The 18,730-nt window shown below is 36.2% G+C and overlaps 1 protein-coding gene across 3 annotated transcripts in view; it reads right to left on the reverse strand.

The window, feature by feature from the left end:
* Positions 1-261: 261 nt before the first annotated feature.
* The window catches only part of STIM2 (stromal interaction molecule 2), a 162,388-nt gene continuing 143,919 nt past the window's right edge, over positions 262-18,730 (reverse strand). For all 3 annotated transcript variants that reach the window (XM_008017697.3, XM_008017696.3, XM_073012478.1), the window contains 2 exons: positions 6,869-7,142; positions 262-2,361 (listed from right to left, as the gene is read on the reverse strand). In XM_008017697.3, coding sequence (XP_008015888.1) covers positions 1,884-2,361; positions 6,869-7,142 — 752 coding nt within the window. In that variant the 3' untranslated portion in view covers positions 262-1,883. The remainder of the gene's footprint in view (positions 2,362-6,868; positions 7,143-18,730) is intronic.

Here is an 18,730-nt window from a genome sequence, read left to right on the forward strand (position 1 = left end):
TTGCAATTTTCAAAGGGAAGAACGCCTCCTGTCTGGTTATAAGAAAAAGAAGGTTAAGGTTTTTCCCTTCACTCTGCGTAAACACTCCAGAACCCTTTTCAGTTCTTTATGCGCTTTCCACCCTGTGTTCCTCAACCCTACCTCTCAGGTTATCTTACCTTATCATTAGTGCAAAACACTATGTTCATTTCAATCAATTTTTGCCCTTACAGAACTCAATCTATTAACTATATAAATATCAGCCAATACAAATACCAGTCAAGTTTTTAACAATAGTAATAAAGAGAATAAACAATCACAATTTACAGGAGACATCAGGAAATTGTTCATATTCTTACTAAAGCATTTCTTTGAAGCAAATCTCAAAAGAAACTTCTTGTTTATCAATTAGGATTTTCACCTAAATAGCACTGGGTTAGACATATATTTTAGCCATAATGCTGAAAAAGTATTCTAACTAAAATGTATCAGTTGTTCATCCAAACATCCATCTGCATTGCAGTAATCAAATCATTTATGATTGCATATTTTTAAAGTGGTATAAGCACAAACTCCCTAGATGTTAACATACTTTGTTGCTATATGGAACTTAACTCTCTACTGTCTTTTTAACAATAAAAGCTACCCTTACACAACACACCAATTTAATGAACACCATACTTTATAAATTAATACAACACAATCTAAATGCACCATAAATTTATATTTGTTAATCTTGATATTAGAACATTTATACATTTCAAACTACATAAAAATAGGACAAACAATATAAAATAGAAATTTGTTGACAACTTACGTCCAAAACATCACTATTTCTTATATTGCAATGAAGCAACAAGACAGCTTACACAGCTCTCCAGAAAACATAGTGTTTTTTGTGGAGTGTTATCAACAAAAATCAGGACAATCCCACACAATAATGTCTCCAATTTATTATCTTTTCCACAGTACACATTTTTCACAAACCATAAATCCTTTGCGGTTATTCAAAGTGTGTAAACAATTGCCTGAATCCCCATATCCCCCACCTCGGCTTAAGGTTATGAATGTTTTAAGTCCTTCAATCAAGGTTCAACTCTTCCACTTGCATAAGGAATCAAGAGCCTTCTCTCTTTAAATTATGTATATTTTATCATACAGCCTGCAATGCAGTAAATCACAGTGAAAGCCCTGGGGAAAACAAAACATGATCTTTACAGCGGGACTTGAAACTTCACAATAGTAAAAGCAGTTAAAGAAGCTTCCCATAGTAAAAGCGTGGGTTTTCATTTCCAGAAATCAAGTCAATTAGAAACCCTAGGTTCTACTTAAAAACCCATTTTGATCTAAAAGTGAAAACAGTCCCCTATCCATAGTCATTTTATAAACTCTACACAGTTTCACTCGCAGAGATTTTTTTTTTTTTCCAGTCTGGAAAACAGTAGTGCAATTAGTTTTACTTCTTATAAGTTATTTAGTCCAGGATGTAAATAGCTCTGTGGAAAGATAAGAAGATGCTCTGGTAAACAAGAAATTTTTGCAAGCCCATGCTGGCTTACGAGTCCATTAAAGCTTGTAAGTCCATAGTGGCTTTCAATGAAATGTTGTATATACATCACTAATAACAAAGCAGAAATAAATAGGCAGAAATGACTGTAAACTGTCTCATTTCAATGATTTTTCGGTAATAACTGGCTTGATGAACTGATTATATATAGTCACTTAAATAAGCAGACAGTAGACAGTTGCCCTCCTGGACGTTCCACTCTGGCATCTGGCCTGGAAAGCCCCGATGGAGTTACATTCCTAAAATTAAAAGAAACCCAAAAAACAGTGGGGGGTGGACGGCGGGGAATAATAGTTTACAGATGCCATTTGAATGGGATTCCATCAAGTCAGCCAGTTCACTTAGATTTCTTCTTAAAAAGGCTTTTGATTTTTGATGACTTTTTGCTTTTCTCTCCATTATGACAAAGGTCATGTGGGATGCTGCTTATTCTGGCAACACTTGGGGCTTCCTGAACTGGTTTACTGTCATTGCCAGCTGAGGAACACGATGTGTGGCGAGGTTTAGGCACCGGGATGCCACTGGAAAGCTGGTTCATGCTACAGGATTTCTCCAAAATTCCATTGTACACTTTGCTTGCAGGACTGAAGATCATACTCTTAGTTTCTGTCAGACCTACACAGTCAGGAGAACCCCAAGACACATCCGCAGTTACAGGCGAATCCCCTCGGGAGGAGTCCTCTAGGGACACCTCATCTCTTGATATCTTTCGAGGAGATAATGTTTGGTATATCTCGAGGCTTAAAGGAGGAGACTGTTTCCTTCCAATGGAAGAATTTAAGGAGTCACATTCTGAAGCTGTGTCTGGCACTTCCCTGAATGAAACACAAACAAAGGTACAAATTTTAAATCAGTATGTTCTTAAGAGTACTAGCAGACATTCTAACTAAAACAACTTTCATTGCTTACTGAAATTTAAAAGAGGGAAATGATACAATTCTATATACATTTTAGCAAAATGAGAACATTACTTCTTTAAATAATATGGCTTCTCAAAACTCAATGTTGGATTTTTAACATAAACCATAATAATGAAATCTTACAAACTACAGACAATATAAGTTACACCTTCTTTTTGTCAAATAAATTAAAATGTTAAATTTTACAGGTGATTCAGCTATCATCTCAGCTACTTTTATGTTTTATTTCAATACTATGTTTCTTTCTAAATCGGAGTTGACACTATTTTAAAAGATGAATTTTAGTCACTGTCTCTCCCTTTGTCATTAACTTGATGAGCTATAGCTTTGTTAGGAAGGAAGGAATATACATGAAAGGAATTATACTAAAATATAAGTTCTACCAAATTTAAAAGGGGGGCAGGGAATTGAGGTGCATCAGAGTATGGCAGTGGAGGAGGGGGCAAACATATGATGCTATTTAGAAAAAAAAAAACCCAGACATTCAGTGAATTCTCACAGCATTCTTACTCTTGAATGTTTTCCTCCTTTTCTCCACCGTGGAAATATAAATTTTGTAACCCCACAACCAACATATAGTAAATCCCATCACCCATTCCTTCAAATCTCTCAAATCCACCATTGCTTATTCCGCCCCTGCTCCCATTCTTCCTCTGAAACAGCCAGGAACTCACCTAAATGACTGCAATGGCTTCCTAACTGGCCTCCCTGCTTTCATTCTCGCTCTTCCCTCCCAGTTACTTCTCCACACAGCCATTAAAGTGATTTTTTTAAAACTCGAGCAAAATATATCATTCACTTACTTGAAACTTCCCAGTGCTCTCTCTCATACTCAGAGTAAGATCCAAAGCCCTAGTCAAAGCGTACCAGGCTTGTACATGTGGTCCCTGGCTATCTCCAACTGTACACTCCCTCGTGTTCCTGTAACATGCCAACCTCAAGACTCCTCAGGGCCCTGCACTTGCTGTTCCCTCTGCTTGGTGTTATCTACTCTCCATCTCCACATGGCTTACTTCTCCAGGGTATGCAGGTTACTCCTGCCTCCCCTAACCACCTTATCTGAAACAGCATTATCTTTTGTTTTACCTGTCTTTGTTTGCAACCCCAAAACTTACCAAAACCTAAAATGATATTTTATATTAACTTGTCTATAGGCAGTATCCCCAGAAAAAAGGAAATAAATAAGGACAAGGAGTCTTATTAACTTCTCTGCACTAAAAGAATGGCAAGCTCACGGCGGGTACTTCATAAATATGTGTTGGACAAATGAATGGAAGGGTGGGTGAATGAATCAATGAACAGAATGAGATATTAAAGAACAGGGATCACACCTTACTCACTTTTTTTTTCTTTTTTGAGAGCTTTACTACTTAGTCTCATTCACTTTTGCATGCACTGAGCCCAAGGTGAATACTGTTCACTCCATGAAAGGAAATGATTAAGCAATGAAAGGGAGAGTCAAGGTAAAAAGTGGCAAAAGAAATATGGTGTGAGAAGGGAGGTGAGCTGAAGACAGAACAGAAAGGCAAGAGTACACATGATTATAACCCAGCAGCTGGAACCAGGCCAGGGCCTTGTCTCACTTGTCTTGGCAGCTCATGCTATTGGCAAATGCACCTCTCATAGCAAGGACTAAATTCGTGTTTAGGAAATGAATGAACTGAATGATCTCTTACCTTAGATGGCCTATGAGTACTATCATTTTCATGTTATTGATGTACACATTTACTGGAGGTCTGGCACTCACTTTTGATGAATATTCTATGTTAATACCACATTTTAGATACAGACTAAGATTGCTTAGTCATTTCTATGTACTTTACTCACGCATGTCTATGAAGATTGTCTTTACTACACTATAAGCTCTCAAAAGGTACAAAACCCCCTAAAGACCTAACTAATGGTTTCATATAATACACCTGCGTGTACTGCATAATTCTCAAATGCTTTTACAATTCGATAATGGGTAGTGCTAACAGAAAGTAGCAGCAGTTCAGATATGAGGAAATGATCAGACTCAGAAATCAATCATTGGTAGAGGCATTTCTGCAAAGCTTTTTTTTTGGAATGGCTGTCAATTAATTGAGCAGAATATATCACGTTCCCTGGAGCTGTTCAGCTTCCAAAGAGCAGAAGCTGATTTAGTTACAATTTTATGAATTTATTTTCTTTTCTGTTATGTGGCTTGGCTGCTTTTGTGGGTGAAATTCTAAGCTAGGCTAAAAATATTTTAAAAACCAGCCTCTGAACTCTGAACAATGTGTGAAAAGAATACTGATTTAAGTCAGGAGACTTGGGTTCCTAAGCTGGTCCTACCATTAATCAGTTGTAAAAGCCTCAGCAAACCACTTGATTTCTTGAGGTCTCAATTTTCCTATCTGTTAAAGTAGGAAAATCTGATTAATCACTAATGTTACCTTCTAGTTCTAACATTTGAATTCCGTAATGACAAGAATCCAAAGTGTTGCTGCTTCTGCGTAACTAATCCGACTTGGATAATAAGATATAATACAACTTCAAATTTTATTTTCTTGCAGAGTACATATTCTTTGGAAAGTTGAACTTAACTATGTGTACCACTTATGCCATTTTTTCTATTTCTTTTTCCCCCAGAGTGACATGGAGTTGAATTCACACTATACTTGTATAAGAAAACTCGAAGTGAGATTTAAATGAGCATTATGTGCATAAGGCATAGAACATTAAAAAATCAGTAAATATTTAACATTATTATTTTGTAAGAATTCTGGTGGTTCAATAGAGGAGAGACTGAAAACGAAAAGGAAGAAAGGTTTTCCAAATTCAAATTCTTCTCTTATTTATGAGAGCTAGCTATGAAACTCTGACATTGCTGTTGAAATGAGAACTGAACGCTTCATCAATGCAGAAAGTTTGATTAGACAGTGCAGCTCTCGAGTTTTCCTTCTGATTTCCAGAAACCACACAAGACCAGTTCTGTCAGTAAAGTCATCTTGCTGGTGACTACGTTCATACTGCAAAGACAGACGAAAAGCTAGTCATAAAGTGTTAACCAAGCAAAGCTGTATCAGATTCTCCAACTGCAATGAGGGTACAAAACCTGCATTATCTCCTTAGGAATATGCTGCACTGATCACTTGCAAATCATAACATTTCTTTTACTGCTAGATAGTTATGAATGAAAAATGATTATTTGATGATAATGTCACCTAGAGTCACACGATAAAGAGTGTGGACCACTCCCTTTCACTTCTCAAAGAAGAGGGTAAAGCCTTTGGGGCCACATAGCTACTAAGAGTCAATACCTGAAACTAACACTCAATACCATACCCCTTTTAAAGAGGAATGCAGTTCAAGAACAGAGATCCTCAAATTAACAGTTTCATGGAGCACTGATGTCATTAAGTTGGACTGAAATACACTGCTGCTATGCCCATTTTGTTATTTACTTTTCTCCTTTAAGTTCCTGACATTTTCTTAAACATTTGGCATATGATACTGCTTCTGTGTTAGCAAGCACCTGCACATAACAGAATAAATCATTAAGTGACAATAAATATTTTTAAGTCAGTCATATTTGATATTTCTTTGTGTTCAAGTATATTTCAAGCTCATGCTTTTCTATTTTACATATAAAATTGTTCATGACAAATTTATGCTCTGAGATCTGAGTCAACTGTGTCCAGTGACCTCTAAGCAGTTACATCTCAAAATATCTACCTATATGTCTATGGTAGGCAGAATTCTAAGGCAGCTCCCAAATTCCCAGCCTCTGGTGTACACCCACCTTCTTCCAGTTTTCCAATCAAACATAAAAATAGATGCGGCTGTAAAGGGATACTGAAGATAAAATTAAGGCCCTAAACTAGTTGATCTTAATATAGGGAGATTATTATCCAGGTGAGCCTTTGAAATTTTAGTCTAGAGATCAGAGAGACAGAAGTTGGAGACTCAAAGCAAAGGAGGAATCTACAGCAGGGAAATTCTCTGTTGCTGGCTTTGAAGATGGAGATCCTGTGGCAAGGAACAGTGGACAGCCTCCAGGAATTGAGAGCAGCCGCCATGCGGCCGACAGAAAGCACAGACACGGGGACCTCCGTCCTGGAGCCACAGGAAATGAAGTTCACCACAATCACATGAGCTTTGAGAACTGCAAGCTCCAGATGAGAATGCAGCCTGGCCAACACCACGATTTTACCCTTGTAAGGCCCTGAGCAAAACCCCCAGTCACACCAGGCTTGGAATTCTGAGGTACAGAACTAAGAACTAAAACATGGGTGATGTCTGAGGCTGCAAAGTCTATGGTACCTCGATATGCAGCAACAGAAAACGGAAACAATGCACCACTCCTCCTGCCCCCCTCCTCACACCTTACCCCCAAACCCAGCCCCAACATGCCCTATAGATTATTCACTGCCAATACCATTGCTTTTCAGCAGAGAAGTAAATGGCCTCTTCCTCCTCTTCATTTCGATAAAGCGCAGGGCAACTTGACACTGAGAGGATATCTGGGTCAGGGGAAGGCAAGGAGTGCGGCGTGTGCTGGGGGTGGTGAGGGTGCCGGGGGTGTGACGGGTGGGGGGCATGTGGAGCAAGCTGAGCTCGCTGAGGCTGAGGCGAGGACGGCACGATGCTGCGGCGCGAGCGGCACAGGCTGCTGCTTCTGGCTAATGATCCAGGAGGTTTAGCCATGGTCCCTGAAAAACAACAAGAAAGAAAGATGCTCATGAAGTCCACGGTCCCCTTTACAGTCACCACAAATGCATACACACAAGAGAACTGATGTCACTAATATGTCACTATTTCATCTCCCTTTATTGAAAGTTACTGTACAGTTATTACCATTCTCTACCACCTACACTCAGAAAGGTAAGAAATAGAAACAACAACAAAAAAAACAGGTCTAAAAAACAAACAGAAGTAAACATAAACATGAGGCTTTAAGAGAAAATCTAAATGTACTAACCAAAAAGGCTTAAAAATTTACGTAAGACAAGTCTTTAAATTTAAAAACCTGTATTGTATCACAAATTTTTATGACTGTTAACACAAAGACAGGACAACAGAATAAAGTAGGCTGGACTTTTACCAATGGATATCTCTTGAAATATCACAAGTTCTTTGAACTTCAATCAGTTTTAAATCAAGGAAATCACTTAACTACTGTATGCACAGTCTCACAGCTGGTTAGGCAGAGCTCAGACCAAAACTTATTTCTTGAATACCCACTGCTGTGGAACTAAACAGAAATCTTAGATCCAACTGTTTCTGCTACCAGTCTCAGTCGAGACTCATGCAGGTGGGTAAACAAACTTCCCCTACATCTTCAATGTCCTCACTAAATGGGCATTCCATTTCTTACTCTTAACTGAATGAACATAGTTCACCTAATAACAACCTTCTCAAGCTGAAGCCGTTTGCTCCTGCATGGTTCAGATGCTATAGCATCAGGACGAAAGGTGGGTGGCTTTGCTCCCCAGTACTGTCTGCACACCCTTACTTCTGCATCCTTTTATACAAATGCATTCGTGCTGAAGCGAACATTATTAAGGGACATGACTGCATCTTCCACCTCCATTTCACTAGTCACTTCCTGGACCGTCTCTGTCTTACCGGTCCTTACAACCCATCATCAATGTGGGCAACTTCACTTGTAAGACCTAGCCAACACCCTGACCAATCAAGGTTTCTTTCGCCTCTTCTCCCCTAACCTTCACTTCTGCTCCACCACGCTCTCTCATGCCTTGTCCCACCACCATTCAGAACTGTGCTATCTTTGAATATAAGTCAGACTGGGCATGGTGGTTCACACCTGTAATCTCAACACTTGGGAAGGCCAAGCAGGGAGAATCACTTGAAACCAGCAGTTTGAAACCAGCCTGGGCAACATAGCGAGATCCTGTCTCTACCAAAACAAACAAACAAAAGAACAACAACAAAAAGTCAAGACACTAGACATTTAGATTCTGACCATGGTCCACCTTTCCAGTTCATACAGTGTGTTCCCTCCACTTATCTATCCTACTGTCAACCCAAGCTCAAGGACCTTACTCTACTGGTTATTCTTTCTCTTGCCTTGTCATTGTCTGCCTTTCCCCCTCCCACAGCATTTAAAAGCAAATTCTGAAAAGACAAACATAAAGAATGAGCAAATGACAATAACAGCAACAAAAAAACCCTCTACCCCAGACTGATTTTCAGCTGACATATCTCTGTTCCTGTTTATGAAGAATTGTCTATGTTACTGTCTCTACTATTTCATCTTCACTCATTCACCAAAGAAACTGTACAGTGCTTACTTACACATTCACAATTTCACTGAAACCATTCTCAACCAGATCATGATCTACCTCAAGGTTGCTAAATTCCATCAGTACTTCAATCCTTCCTTGACATCTGATTAGCATCTAACAGTGATTATTACTGTGTCCTTTGCTTGTCTTCTCCAAGCATATTCTCATCTCCTCTTTCACCCATCCCTTGACTGCTGGTCTTCTTCAAAGTTCTATTCTAAGCCTTGTTCTATTCTCGTTCCACTTAATCTTCTGGAGTAAGTTCATCTACTCTCACGACTTCAGTGATCATTTGTGGTCTACAAAAGCCCAAATCTGTAACTCCAGGTTTAATCTTTCTCCTGAACCCTTATATCCAACTGCCCAATGGACACATGAATGTGCCACACGTGCCCAAACTGAATTCAACATTTTCCTTCCCAAACTCACTCCTCCTTCTGTGTTCCTTAGCTCAGTCAATAACATGACCACCTACTCAGTCATCAGAATTGTCAACACAGATATTCTTGACCCTTCTTCCTCCACCATAATCCACCTCTAGTAAACCACAGGGTTTCTACCTCTCTAACATCTTTCAAATCTGTCTGCTCTCCTACACCCTCACTGCTGATGGATTATATTGGACTACTGTACCCGTACTGTATTATAAAATCCTGATTTCCCCCCTCCAATTTATTCTCCAAACTGCACCTGCAAGTTCACTCTAAAATGGAAAAGGAAAATGAAGGTGTATCGCTTAAAACTCTTAATGTGAAACCCCTTACCACAGACCAGACTGCCCTCCTTACCCAGCCTCTGTTTTACAGCTAGTGTCCCTCTGTTCTGTTACAGGAATATTAGAAGCAGTATATCTCTCTCAGCTCCTCAGAGGTATCACATTCTCTCTTACCTCCACGCCTCCTTTCCCCAACTCTCCCTTGACCTACAATTTCAGGTCTTGCTTAAGTGGCATTTCCTCTAGGAAGGTTCCCAATCCCTCCAAGTTTGAGGTCAGTGTTTTCCCTTGTGTCCGCTCAGCAATACCAGAGTATATTTCCCTATCGCATAATTTATCTCAATGCACCGCTCCACTAGACACTAAGTTCCATAAAAGCAATCACTGTGTATCATGTTCAACTTTGCATCACAACACCAGTCCATCATAGTGCTGGGTAAAAAGTAGATGCTCAGTAAGTATCTGCTCAGTAAATCAATGAATGATACAAACAGAAAAAGCCATGGAAATAACGTGATGAATTGAAACAAAGAAAAATAAAGTAAAAGTAAAATAAAGTATAATTAAAAGGCTTTTTCCAAACACAAATAAATATAATATTAAAAAAAAAAAAAAAAAGAAATATTTGTAATTTAGCTTGCAAACAGAATTTTCTCTCACTTATTTAAAGGATTCATAGATTAGAGAACTATAGGGCTCCTGTAAATCTTTAGTCGGATGTTTTCTCTCTGCCAAAGAAGAAAATATGTCTTGTAAATACTAAAAAAAAAAAGTGTCCAATGTCACATAGATAATTAAATTCTACAATTCTCGACATATACTGCAGTCATCTGAGTAATCACTCTTTACTTGGAATATACAGTAAAACCAGCAAGATTCAGTCATGACTGTAAGTATGGTGGGAGAGGAATCAGGTCTGCGAGGAATCAGGATTCGCTGCTTGGAAAAATGAATACTATCCACAGAGAGATATATATACACACACACACACACACACACACATATATACACACACACACACACACACACACACACATTGCATAGGGAAGTTTTAAAAAGGAAATAGTTTACGTAAGAAAAATTCTAAGTAATGCAATAAAGAATATAAGAATCAGTAAATTTGTCACATCTGTAAGTTGTTTACAACTTGACAATCTTTTCCAAAAATATCTTCTTACATATTTTGCCATCTCTTTTGCCTTAAAAAATCTGTCCATTAAGAGTTATGTACACTTAAGAGTTGAGGGTTGTCCTTCCTCCTTGTTGCTTGAAGAAGTCTATGTAGGGCTGAAAACATTTGCAGCATCACAAACTTTATGGAAGATTAAAAAGCAGTGCACTTTGGCCTTGTAACAAGTTATCTTTTACATAAAGGAAATACGAATCTCTTATAATACTTCCAGGCCATTAATCATTCCTAATGCAGATAAACATTCATTCATGTCTGTGATTTATCACAGTAGGTAAATGACACATTAAAGGTCACTGTATAGGAATCTATTTCTGGGATAACTTTTCATTCTAATATTGATAATTACCTATAGAAGCAGAGCAGTTTAATATGACCCTGTATTTATAAACTATATTTTGTGATGTTTCTTAGTTGAAGAGGATAAAATTTTGTTTTCAATAAGGCATTTTCCTACTAACAAGAACCAAAAATAAGCAATGTATATACTTCTGGTTCTAACAACATAGCAGTCAAAGGTAACCTGACAATTATCTCCCAACACCCAACAACACAGTTCAAATACCCTCAAACATTCTTATATAATGGATAAAATATAACAATTGCTTTAAACACATAGCTGAGTTTGTAAGGAGAACAGAAAACTCTCAGAGGCCAAAACAAAAACTAAAAGTAAATGCTAATATGATGCAACTGTTATGGGAGGTTATCAGTCTCATTAATCTATGGGTTTGGGGTTTAATTTGGGGACATAAGATTAGGTTTTGGGCCTATGCTAGGTATTGGAATAGTGAGTCAGTGTTCTGGATAAAAGCCTGGACCTAGAAGGGCTACATTCCTCTGTGAAAGGGTAAAATTCTAACTAATGAGCAAGCAAATTTCTTTTATTTCAAGATCTCTAAATATAAGGATTTTAAAGGGCTTCTGTGAAAAACTCAATACTCTGGGCCTATATCTCATATAAGATTGGAGTGCAAGTTCATACTACCAAAAGGGTCTATGAAACTGTATTCCAAAGAGTTAACATAAAAAACTGGTCCCAACTTGGTGATATCCGAGTTGAAACTACTGCAGGAAGCAAAGAAAGGCATTTGAGGGGCACTTTACCACTTATACAGTTTTCTCCAGGGTGGAATAATGGCAATCTCCTTAAAAATAGCTACATAAGAAATTATAAAACAAGAGAGAGAAAGCAATCCGCTATGCAAACACAGGAAACTGCTGTAACAATTGACCAAGAATATAAAATATGAGGATGATCAAATGAAAACTAAAAAATAGGGATTTTTTTACATCATGAAACTATATAACAATAAATAGAAAATATGAGAAAAGAAAGCATTAAAACAGATTTGATGAAAAATCAAAGAGAACTAATAGAAGTGAAAAACAGTAATTAGAGTTAAACATTCAGAGGATGAGCTAAAACAAAACTAGAACTGAAGAAATAATTAGTAAGCTAGAAGGCAGATCTGAGGAGATGTCTCTAAATGCAGTGTAGACAGATAAAAAGACTATAAAAAGAAAAGTTAAGAAATGTGGACGACAAGATGCAATATATAACTAATAAACTAATACTAGTCCTAATATTTCTACATAACTAATATTCCAGAAGGCATGAATAGAAGAAAAAATAATATTCAAAGAGATAATGGCTGTTTTTTTTTTCCAGAACTGATAAAAGACACATCCTTCAGATTCAAGAAACACACCAAATATTAACAACAACAAAAAAAACGGTTAAAATCCATACCCAATCATATTACAGGGAAACCACATGACAACAAAGACAATGAGAACATTTTTCAAGCAATCGGAGAAATGGCAGCTTACCTACTAAAAAGAACCTGAACCAAGCTGACTGACTACAAACTTCTCAACAGCAACAATGACAACCTCAAAATAACTGAGAAACAATTACTGAAAACTAATTGTTAATCTGGAATTTTATATCCAGTTACATTATTACTCTCAAGTGAGACTGAAAATAAAGATATTTTCAGGCAAAGACTAAGAGAATTTATCATTCCCAACTGCTCACTGAAGTAGCTTTTTTTTTTTTACTGAAGAACACATTTTTAAGAAAGAAAAAAAGAAATGAATAACAAGCAAAATGCAATGATAAACAGAGAAATAAACACATAAGTATATGTAAATTATGACTGAAAGAAACAACAAAAACAGTGACTGTTTTGAGAGACTTTCAAAACAAAACAAAATACTAGACAAAGTTAACACATGATTTAAGATGGGAGAGCAGTGGCTAAAATTAAAGCCTCTGAAGATGCTGAATTGTTCAAGAGAATGAGAGAAGATAACAAGAGGTGTGTAAAACAGAAACCACAAAACAAGATTGCAGAGATAAATTCAAACAGATCAGCAAGGAGAGTAAATAATATTTGCATTAAATTTGCCTTAGCCAGCAACATATTTTCAAATAGGATACAAAATAAAACCAGTTACTGCTATTTCTTGTAGAGATATATCTAGTGTCTAATATGGGAAAATTTAGAAGAAAGTGAAAAAGATACGTTAGGCAAATATTAATCAAAAGACAGCTATTATAGGTATTTCAATATCAGGTAGTATAAACTTAAAGGCAAAAAGTATTAGCCATAAAGCAGTGTCCACGTAACTATAAAAGGAACAGTTAATCTGTAAAGAAGATATTATACCTGAACTTGTATTCACCAAATAACTTAGTACAAACTATATAAAACAGAAATGGGCAGAATCGTAAGGAGAAACTGACCACCATGGGAGCAACCGATAGAAGAACAGACAAAAATGTATAAGTATACAGAAGATTTTATCATAACACCTGATTTAACAGACTGTATAGTACCCTGTAACTAACAATTAAAGAAAACTAATTTCCCAATATAGAAAGAACCATTAAAATATATGACCAATAAATACTAAGTCACAAAGCAAGTATCAGGAAATACAAAAAAAGTCATACCGACCTATTCTCTAACCACACACAAGTAGAAATCAATAGGCAAAGATGTTTTTAAAAAGCAACAGACAACAAAAAAACAAAACATACATGCATATCTGGAAATTAAAACATATGCTTCTAGGTAATTCATATTTCAAGGAAGTGACAAATTAGTAATTAAAAACCTTTTAATATTTGATGATCATAATCAAATTAATATGTCAAAACTTGTGGAGGTGGCTAAGGTGGTTCTTAGAGAGAAAATTCATAGCCTTAAGATAATATGAGAGAAAACAAAGACTCAGGATTCCTGTGGGAGGTGTATAAATATTAAAACAAACAAGTAAAAAAGTAAACTCCAAGAAAGTAAATAAAAGAGCAGAAATAAACAGACAATATTAACAAAACAAACAGGCTTTTGACAAGAGTGAAATAAAACAGACAACTGCCAGCCTGACAAAGGAGACGAAAGAAGATATAGGTAATTATTAGGAACAAAAAAATTTAAAAATGTAACTGAGATTTTTTAAATCATATAAAATAGTATAAACAACTTAAAGCCAATAAATTTTAAAATTCAGATAAAACACAATATTCTAGAAACATATAACTTCACAAATCTACACTTTTAATTATTAAATTAAATTAATACTACAGTTTAAAAATCTGTTCCTTGCCAAAACATATATACATCAAGGTCAATTCATAGGCAATGTATTCAAAATCCTCAAAGAACAAATAATCCATACCTTATACTATTTCAAAGTATAGAATAAAAATCATACAATTTACTGAGTGATTATTGTAGCCCAGGGGCTGGTTCCAAGTGTCTTACAGGTATTACTTAATTTAAATTTTAACATATCTCCACAAGGTAGGCTACATTTTACAGAAAAGGAAGCTGAAACTCAGGAAAGTGCCTCCCACTCAGTGCCCTGAGTAAAAGGTAATACAATTACTACAAGGTGAAGTAAAGAATCAAACCCAAGCAGTGTTGTTCCAGAATTCCACATCTTAACCCTACTTTATATTGCTGCCTCTCTCTAAAAGCAGAAAAGAATGGAATGAAAGAACAAGGAGTATAGTATTCCCCCTTATGCTTGGCAGATGCATTCTAAGACCACAGTGGATGCCTGAAACTGTGGATAGTCCCAAACTCTCTACACACTATGCTTTTACTATGCATACATACCTATAATAGAGTTTAGTTTATAAATTAAGCACAGCAAGAGATTAACAATAACTGATAATAAAAAGAACAATGATAATAACATACTGTAATAAAAGTTAAGTAAATGTGGTTTCCAACCACCCCCACCTCGAAATATCTTATTGTATTCTACTCACCATTTTCAAACCACAGTTGACCACAAGTAACTAGAAACCATGAAAAGCAAAACCACATATATGGGCAGAGGGGGACTACTCTTTGATTTATTTTATGATGTTAATATAATCTTGATACCAAAATCCAAGATAGTGTCAGGAAGAAAAATTACTGGCTAATCCAATGTGTGATTAAAGATGCAAAAGTCCTAAATAACAAACCAAATCCAACTCATTCTAAAAATAGCACATTGTGACAAACATAGTTTCACTCACATTTAAAGGATTTACTTAAACAGATAAAAACTCAGCAGAATAAAAAATGAATGATCACCTCAAATTATGCAGAAAAATAATTTGGTAAAATTTAATATCCACTGATTAACCAAAAAAAAACATTCTTAGCAAAACAAAAATAGAAATGACTTTCCTTAACTTACAAGTAATCTACCAAAAACATAAAAAAAAAACTTCCTGGTGAAATTCTGGCAGCATTCTCTTCAAAGTCAGAAATGGCAATCCCTATTGCCAGCAGTCACCACTTTCATTCAATGTTTTACTGGCGGTCTTAGCTTAGGCAACAGAGAGGAAAAACTTACTAGTATTAACATGAAAAAGCCAAGACTACCATAAAATACTTAAATATATGTTTCCGTATTTGGTATGCTGTATTCAGCATACCAAATCCAATGGCATTTCCTCATCAGCAACAAGCAATCTGAAATACAGTTTTATAAGAAAGGTAATGTATATAACTACCAAAAATTTATTAAGGTACCTAGAAATTCATCTTTTTTTTAAAAAAAGCAAGACCTGCACAGAGAAAAAAAATTATCAATTTTATTTAAAGATATAAAAGATCTCGATAAATGGAATTTATTAATAATTCACTGCATATAAATTCACAAATTCAAAAAAAAACTTTTTAAACCCAATGGAGCCTTTCATGGAATTTCATAAGCTGATCTTAAAATTCAGAAGATTAGTTAAGAGTAGAAATTCTGAATTTGAATAATAAAGGAAGACTTGGTCTTATCAAATATCAATACTTTTTACAAAACCCTAGAAACTAAAGCAGAACGGGGCCAGTGAAACAAAATGGGAAAGCTGGGAGCACTTATGTATCTATGGAGGGAAGTGGTATTATAAGTCAGCAAGGATAGAACAGGAATGAAGCTAAGACAACTGTTTACCCATACCTCAAGAGATATATTTAGATTCCAACTTCACACTATGAACAAAAATAACTTCTAGGTGGATTACAGGACTAATGGATTAAAGAAAAACTTAAAAACTCTAAGGAGTGCAAACAACAATCTATCATCTTCTGAAAAAGACATAAAAAGCACAAATTAGATTCACAATTTGCCATTAAAAAAGCCACAGTCTGGAAGATATTTGCAACCCTCAAATAACCAGAAAAAAAAAAAAAAAAAGAACACTTCCACATCAGTACCGAATCTTGCAAGGACTCCACAGCAAGAACAAGCAACTCAGAGAGGAAGAAATCTGAACAACAAATGCCAATAAAGGAAATGGCACTCAACCTCAACAGTCATCAAGGAAATAAAAAGTTTAGTAATTGTGAGGTATCATTTCATACCCATTCGAGTTGCAAAACAAGAAAATTGGATTATTCCAAGTACTGATGAGGATACAGGCACACAGGCACTCTTATAAAACAGTGTAAACCATTTTGAAAGCAACTTGGCAATGACTAGTAAAAGGTGCCTTCCCAATGACCCAGGAGTCCATTTCTAGGTGTCCACACAGAGAAACTCTCAAAGTTATGCACAAGGAAATACAGGTAAAGATGCTTGTTGCACATTGTTTGCAAGGGCCAAGAAAGTAGAAAGAACCTATGCCAGTAGAAAAACGGACAAACTATGGATTTTTAAATACAATAAATAAATATATAAGTTATGGTTAACTCATTAAGCAGTGACTTTAATTCATCTATACATAAACATGAAACATTTTTAAAACGTAACTTTTGAGCAAAAAATGTTGTAAAATAACACCTACTTTGATAACATTTATATACATTTCTAAACACGCAACAATTGTATATAATGTTATGGATATATATGTATCTAATGAAAGTACAACAGGCTTTAGCATAAGTCACAACTTCAAAACAGTGGGGAAAGGGAGGCAATGTGGTTTAGGTGTATTTGTAACAGTTTATTTCAGAGAAAAAGATAAAGAAAAATGTTGAAATCTATTTATCTTTTTGGTGGGTGGGTATATTATTTTCAGTCACTTTAAGTGTGTGTGGACGACTTTATAAGAAAGTTTAAATAAATTGTTATCACATTCTCACCAAGGAAAGCACTTAGCAGATATTTAAAAAGTAATAGGAAAAGATATTTTAAAAAGTAATAGGAAAACAACAATCACCCACTCCCCATCTACACAGAGTTAACCATTGATATTTCCATATAATTAAACATAGACAATATTATTCTATGTATATTGTTACCATCTTTTACTGTGTTCTTAACACACTACAGGCATGTTTCCTTGTCATCATTTCAAACTTGTAAAATTTACACAAATCCATGGTAAAGAAAAAAAAAAAATTTAACTGCTCAGGAGGGTATAGAAATGAAGAGCCTTCGTCCTTTCCTAGACTTCCATTGCTGAGAGTTTTCCATTTATCAGGTCCAGAAATTAGGCTCTTCTAACTAAGCAGAGTGGAGTACCTCTGTGGTGCCACTGGGTGGAGGCAGAGCTCTCAAATTGTAATCCTTGGCATGAGTTATTTTTCAGAGATAATAAATTTGATCACATATTTCTTTTTGAGACGGAGTCTCGCTCTGTCGCACAGGCTGGAGTGCAGTGGCACAATCTTGGTTCACTGCAGCCTCTGCCTCCCGGGTTCAAGCGATTCTCCTGTCTCAGCCTCCTGACTAGCTGAGATTACAGGCACATGCCACCACGCCCAGCTAATTTTTGTATTTTTAGTAGAGACAGGGTTTTACCACATTGGCCAAGCTGGTCTTGAACTCTTGACTCAGTGATCCCCACTCCTCAGCCTCCAAAAGTGCTGGGATTACAGGCATGAGCCACCGCGCACGACCTGATCACAGCATTTCTAAAACATTAAATTTATAACCAACTCTCGTACTTTTTTCTTATTTAAAAGTTTAAATTTGCCTATATGACACAATCACTTACAACTAGAATAATTATTCACATTTAGTACAATTGTTCCTTTTAACAGACATATGGATATCCAACACCTCTGCCCCTACCCCAAAAAGTGTTCTTAAAAAGCAAAGAAAAAAACTAGTCAATCTAGAGAATGCACCTTCAGGCACAATTCAGATATTAAACATGGATTTTAAGGAGGAAATTCAACTTTTAAAAGCTACAGTTTTCAAACAAAAGCATGTACTTATGAATCAGTGTTGCATTTGGCAAGCTTAAGGGCATATAATTCAAATAAACAAATACAAACTGACAATATTCAAACTGCAGAGCTGGCCCAGATCTAGACATAACTTTGCAACCATCACGACCTCACAGTATGGAGCAAGCGAAATGAATGCAGTCACACACTTCTAGTTTCGCTCTATTTACAATCTGTCCACTCTTCTTGTCTCCTTTAAGAGCTGAGTGCCGCCTCACTCTCCTTGCATTAACTGTCTGCCATCAAACCAGAGAAGTAAAACCAGCAAAATAATACAAGTACATACCTAGAGTGAGTTAGTGGCAGAGCTAGGATTCAAATCCCTGTTTCCAAGATCTTCCCCTAATTTTTATTTCTACTATACATTAAGTGGCCATTTGAAAGGATATTTTCCCCAAAAGCTCAG

This window comes from Chlorocebus sabaeus, chromosome 27 (assembly GCF_047675955.1).
Source record: "Chlorocebus sabaeus isolate Y175 chromosome 27, mChlSab1.0.hap1, whole genome shotgun sequence".
NCBI lineage: Eukaryota > Metazoa > Chordata > Mammalia > Primates > Cercopithecidae > Chlorocebus > Chlorocebus sabaeus.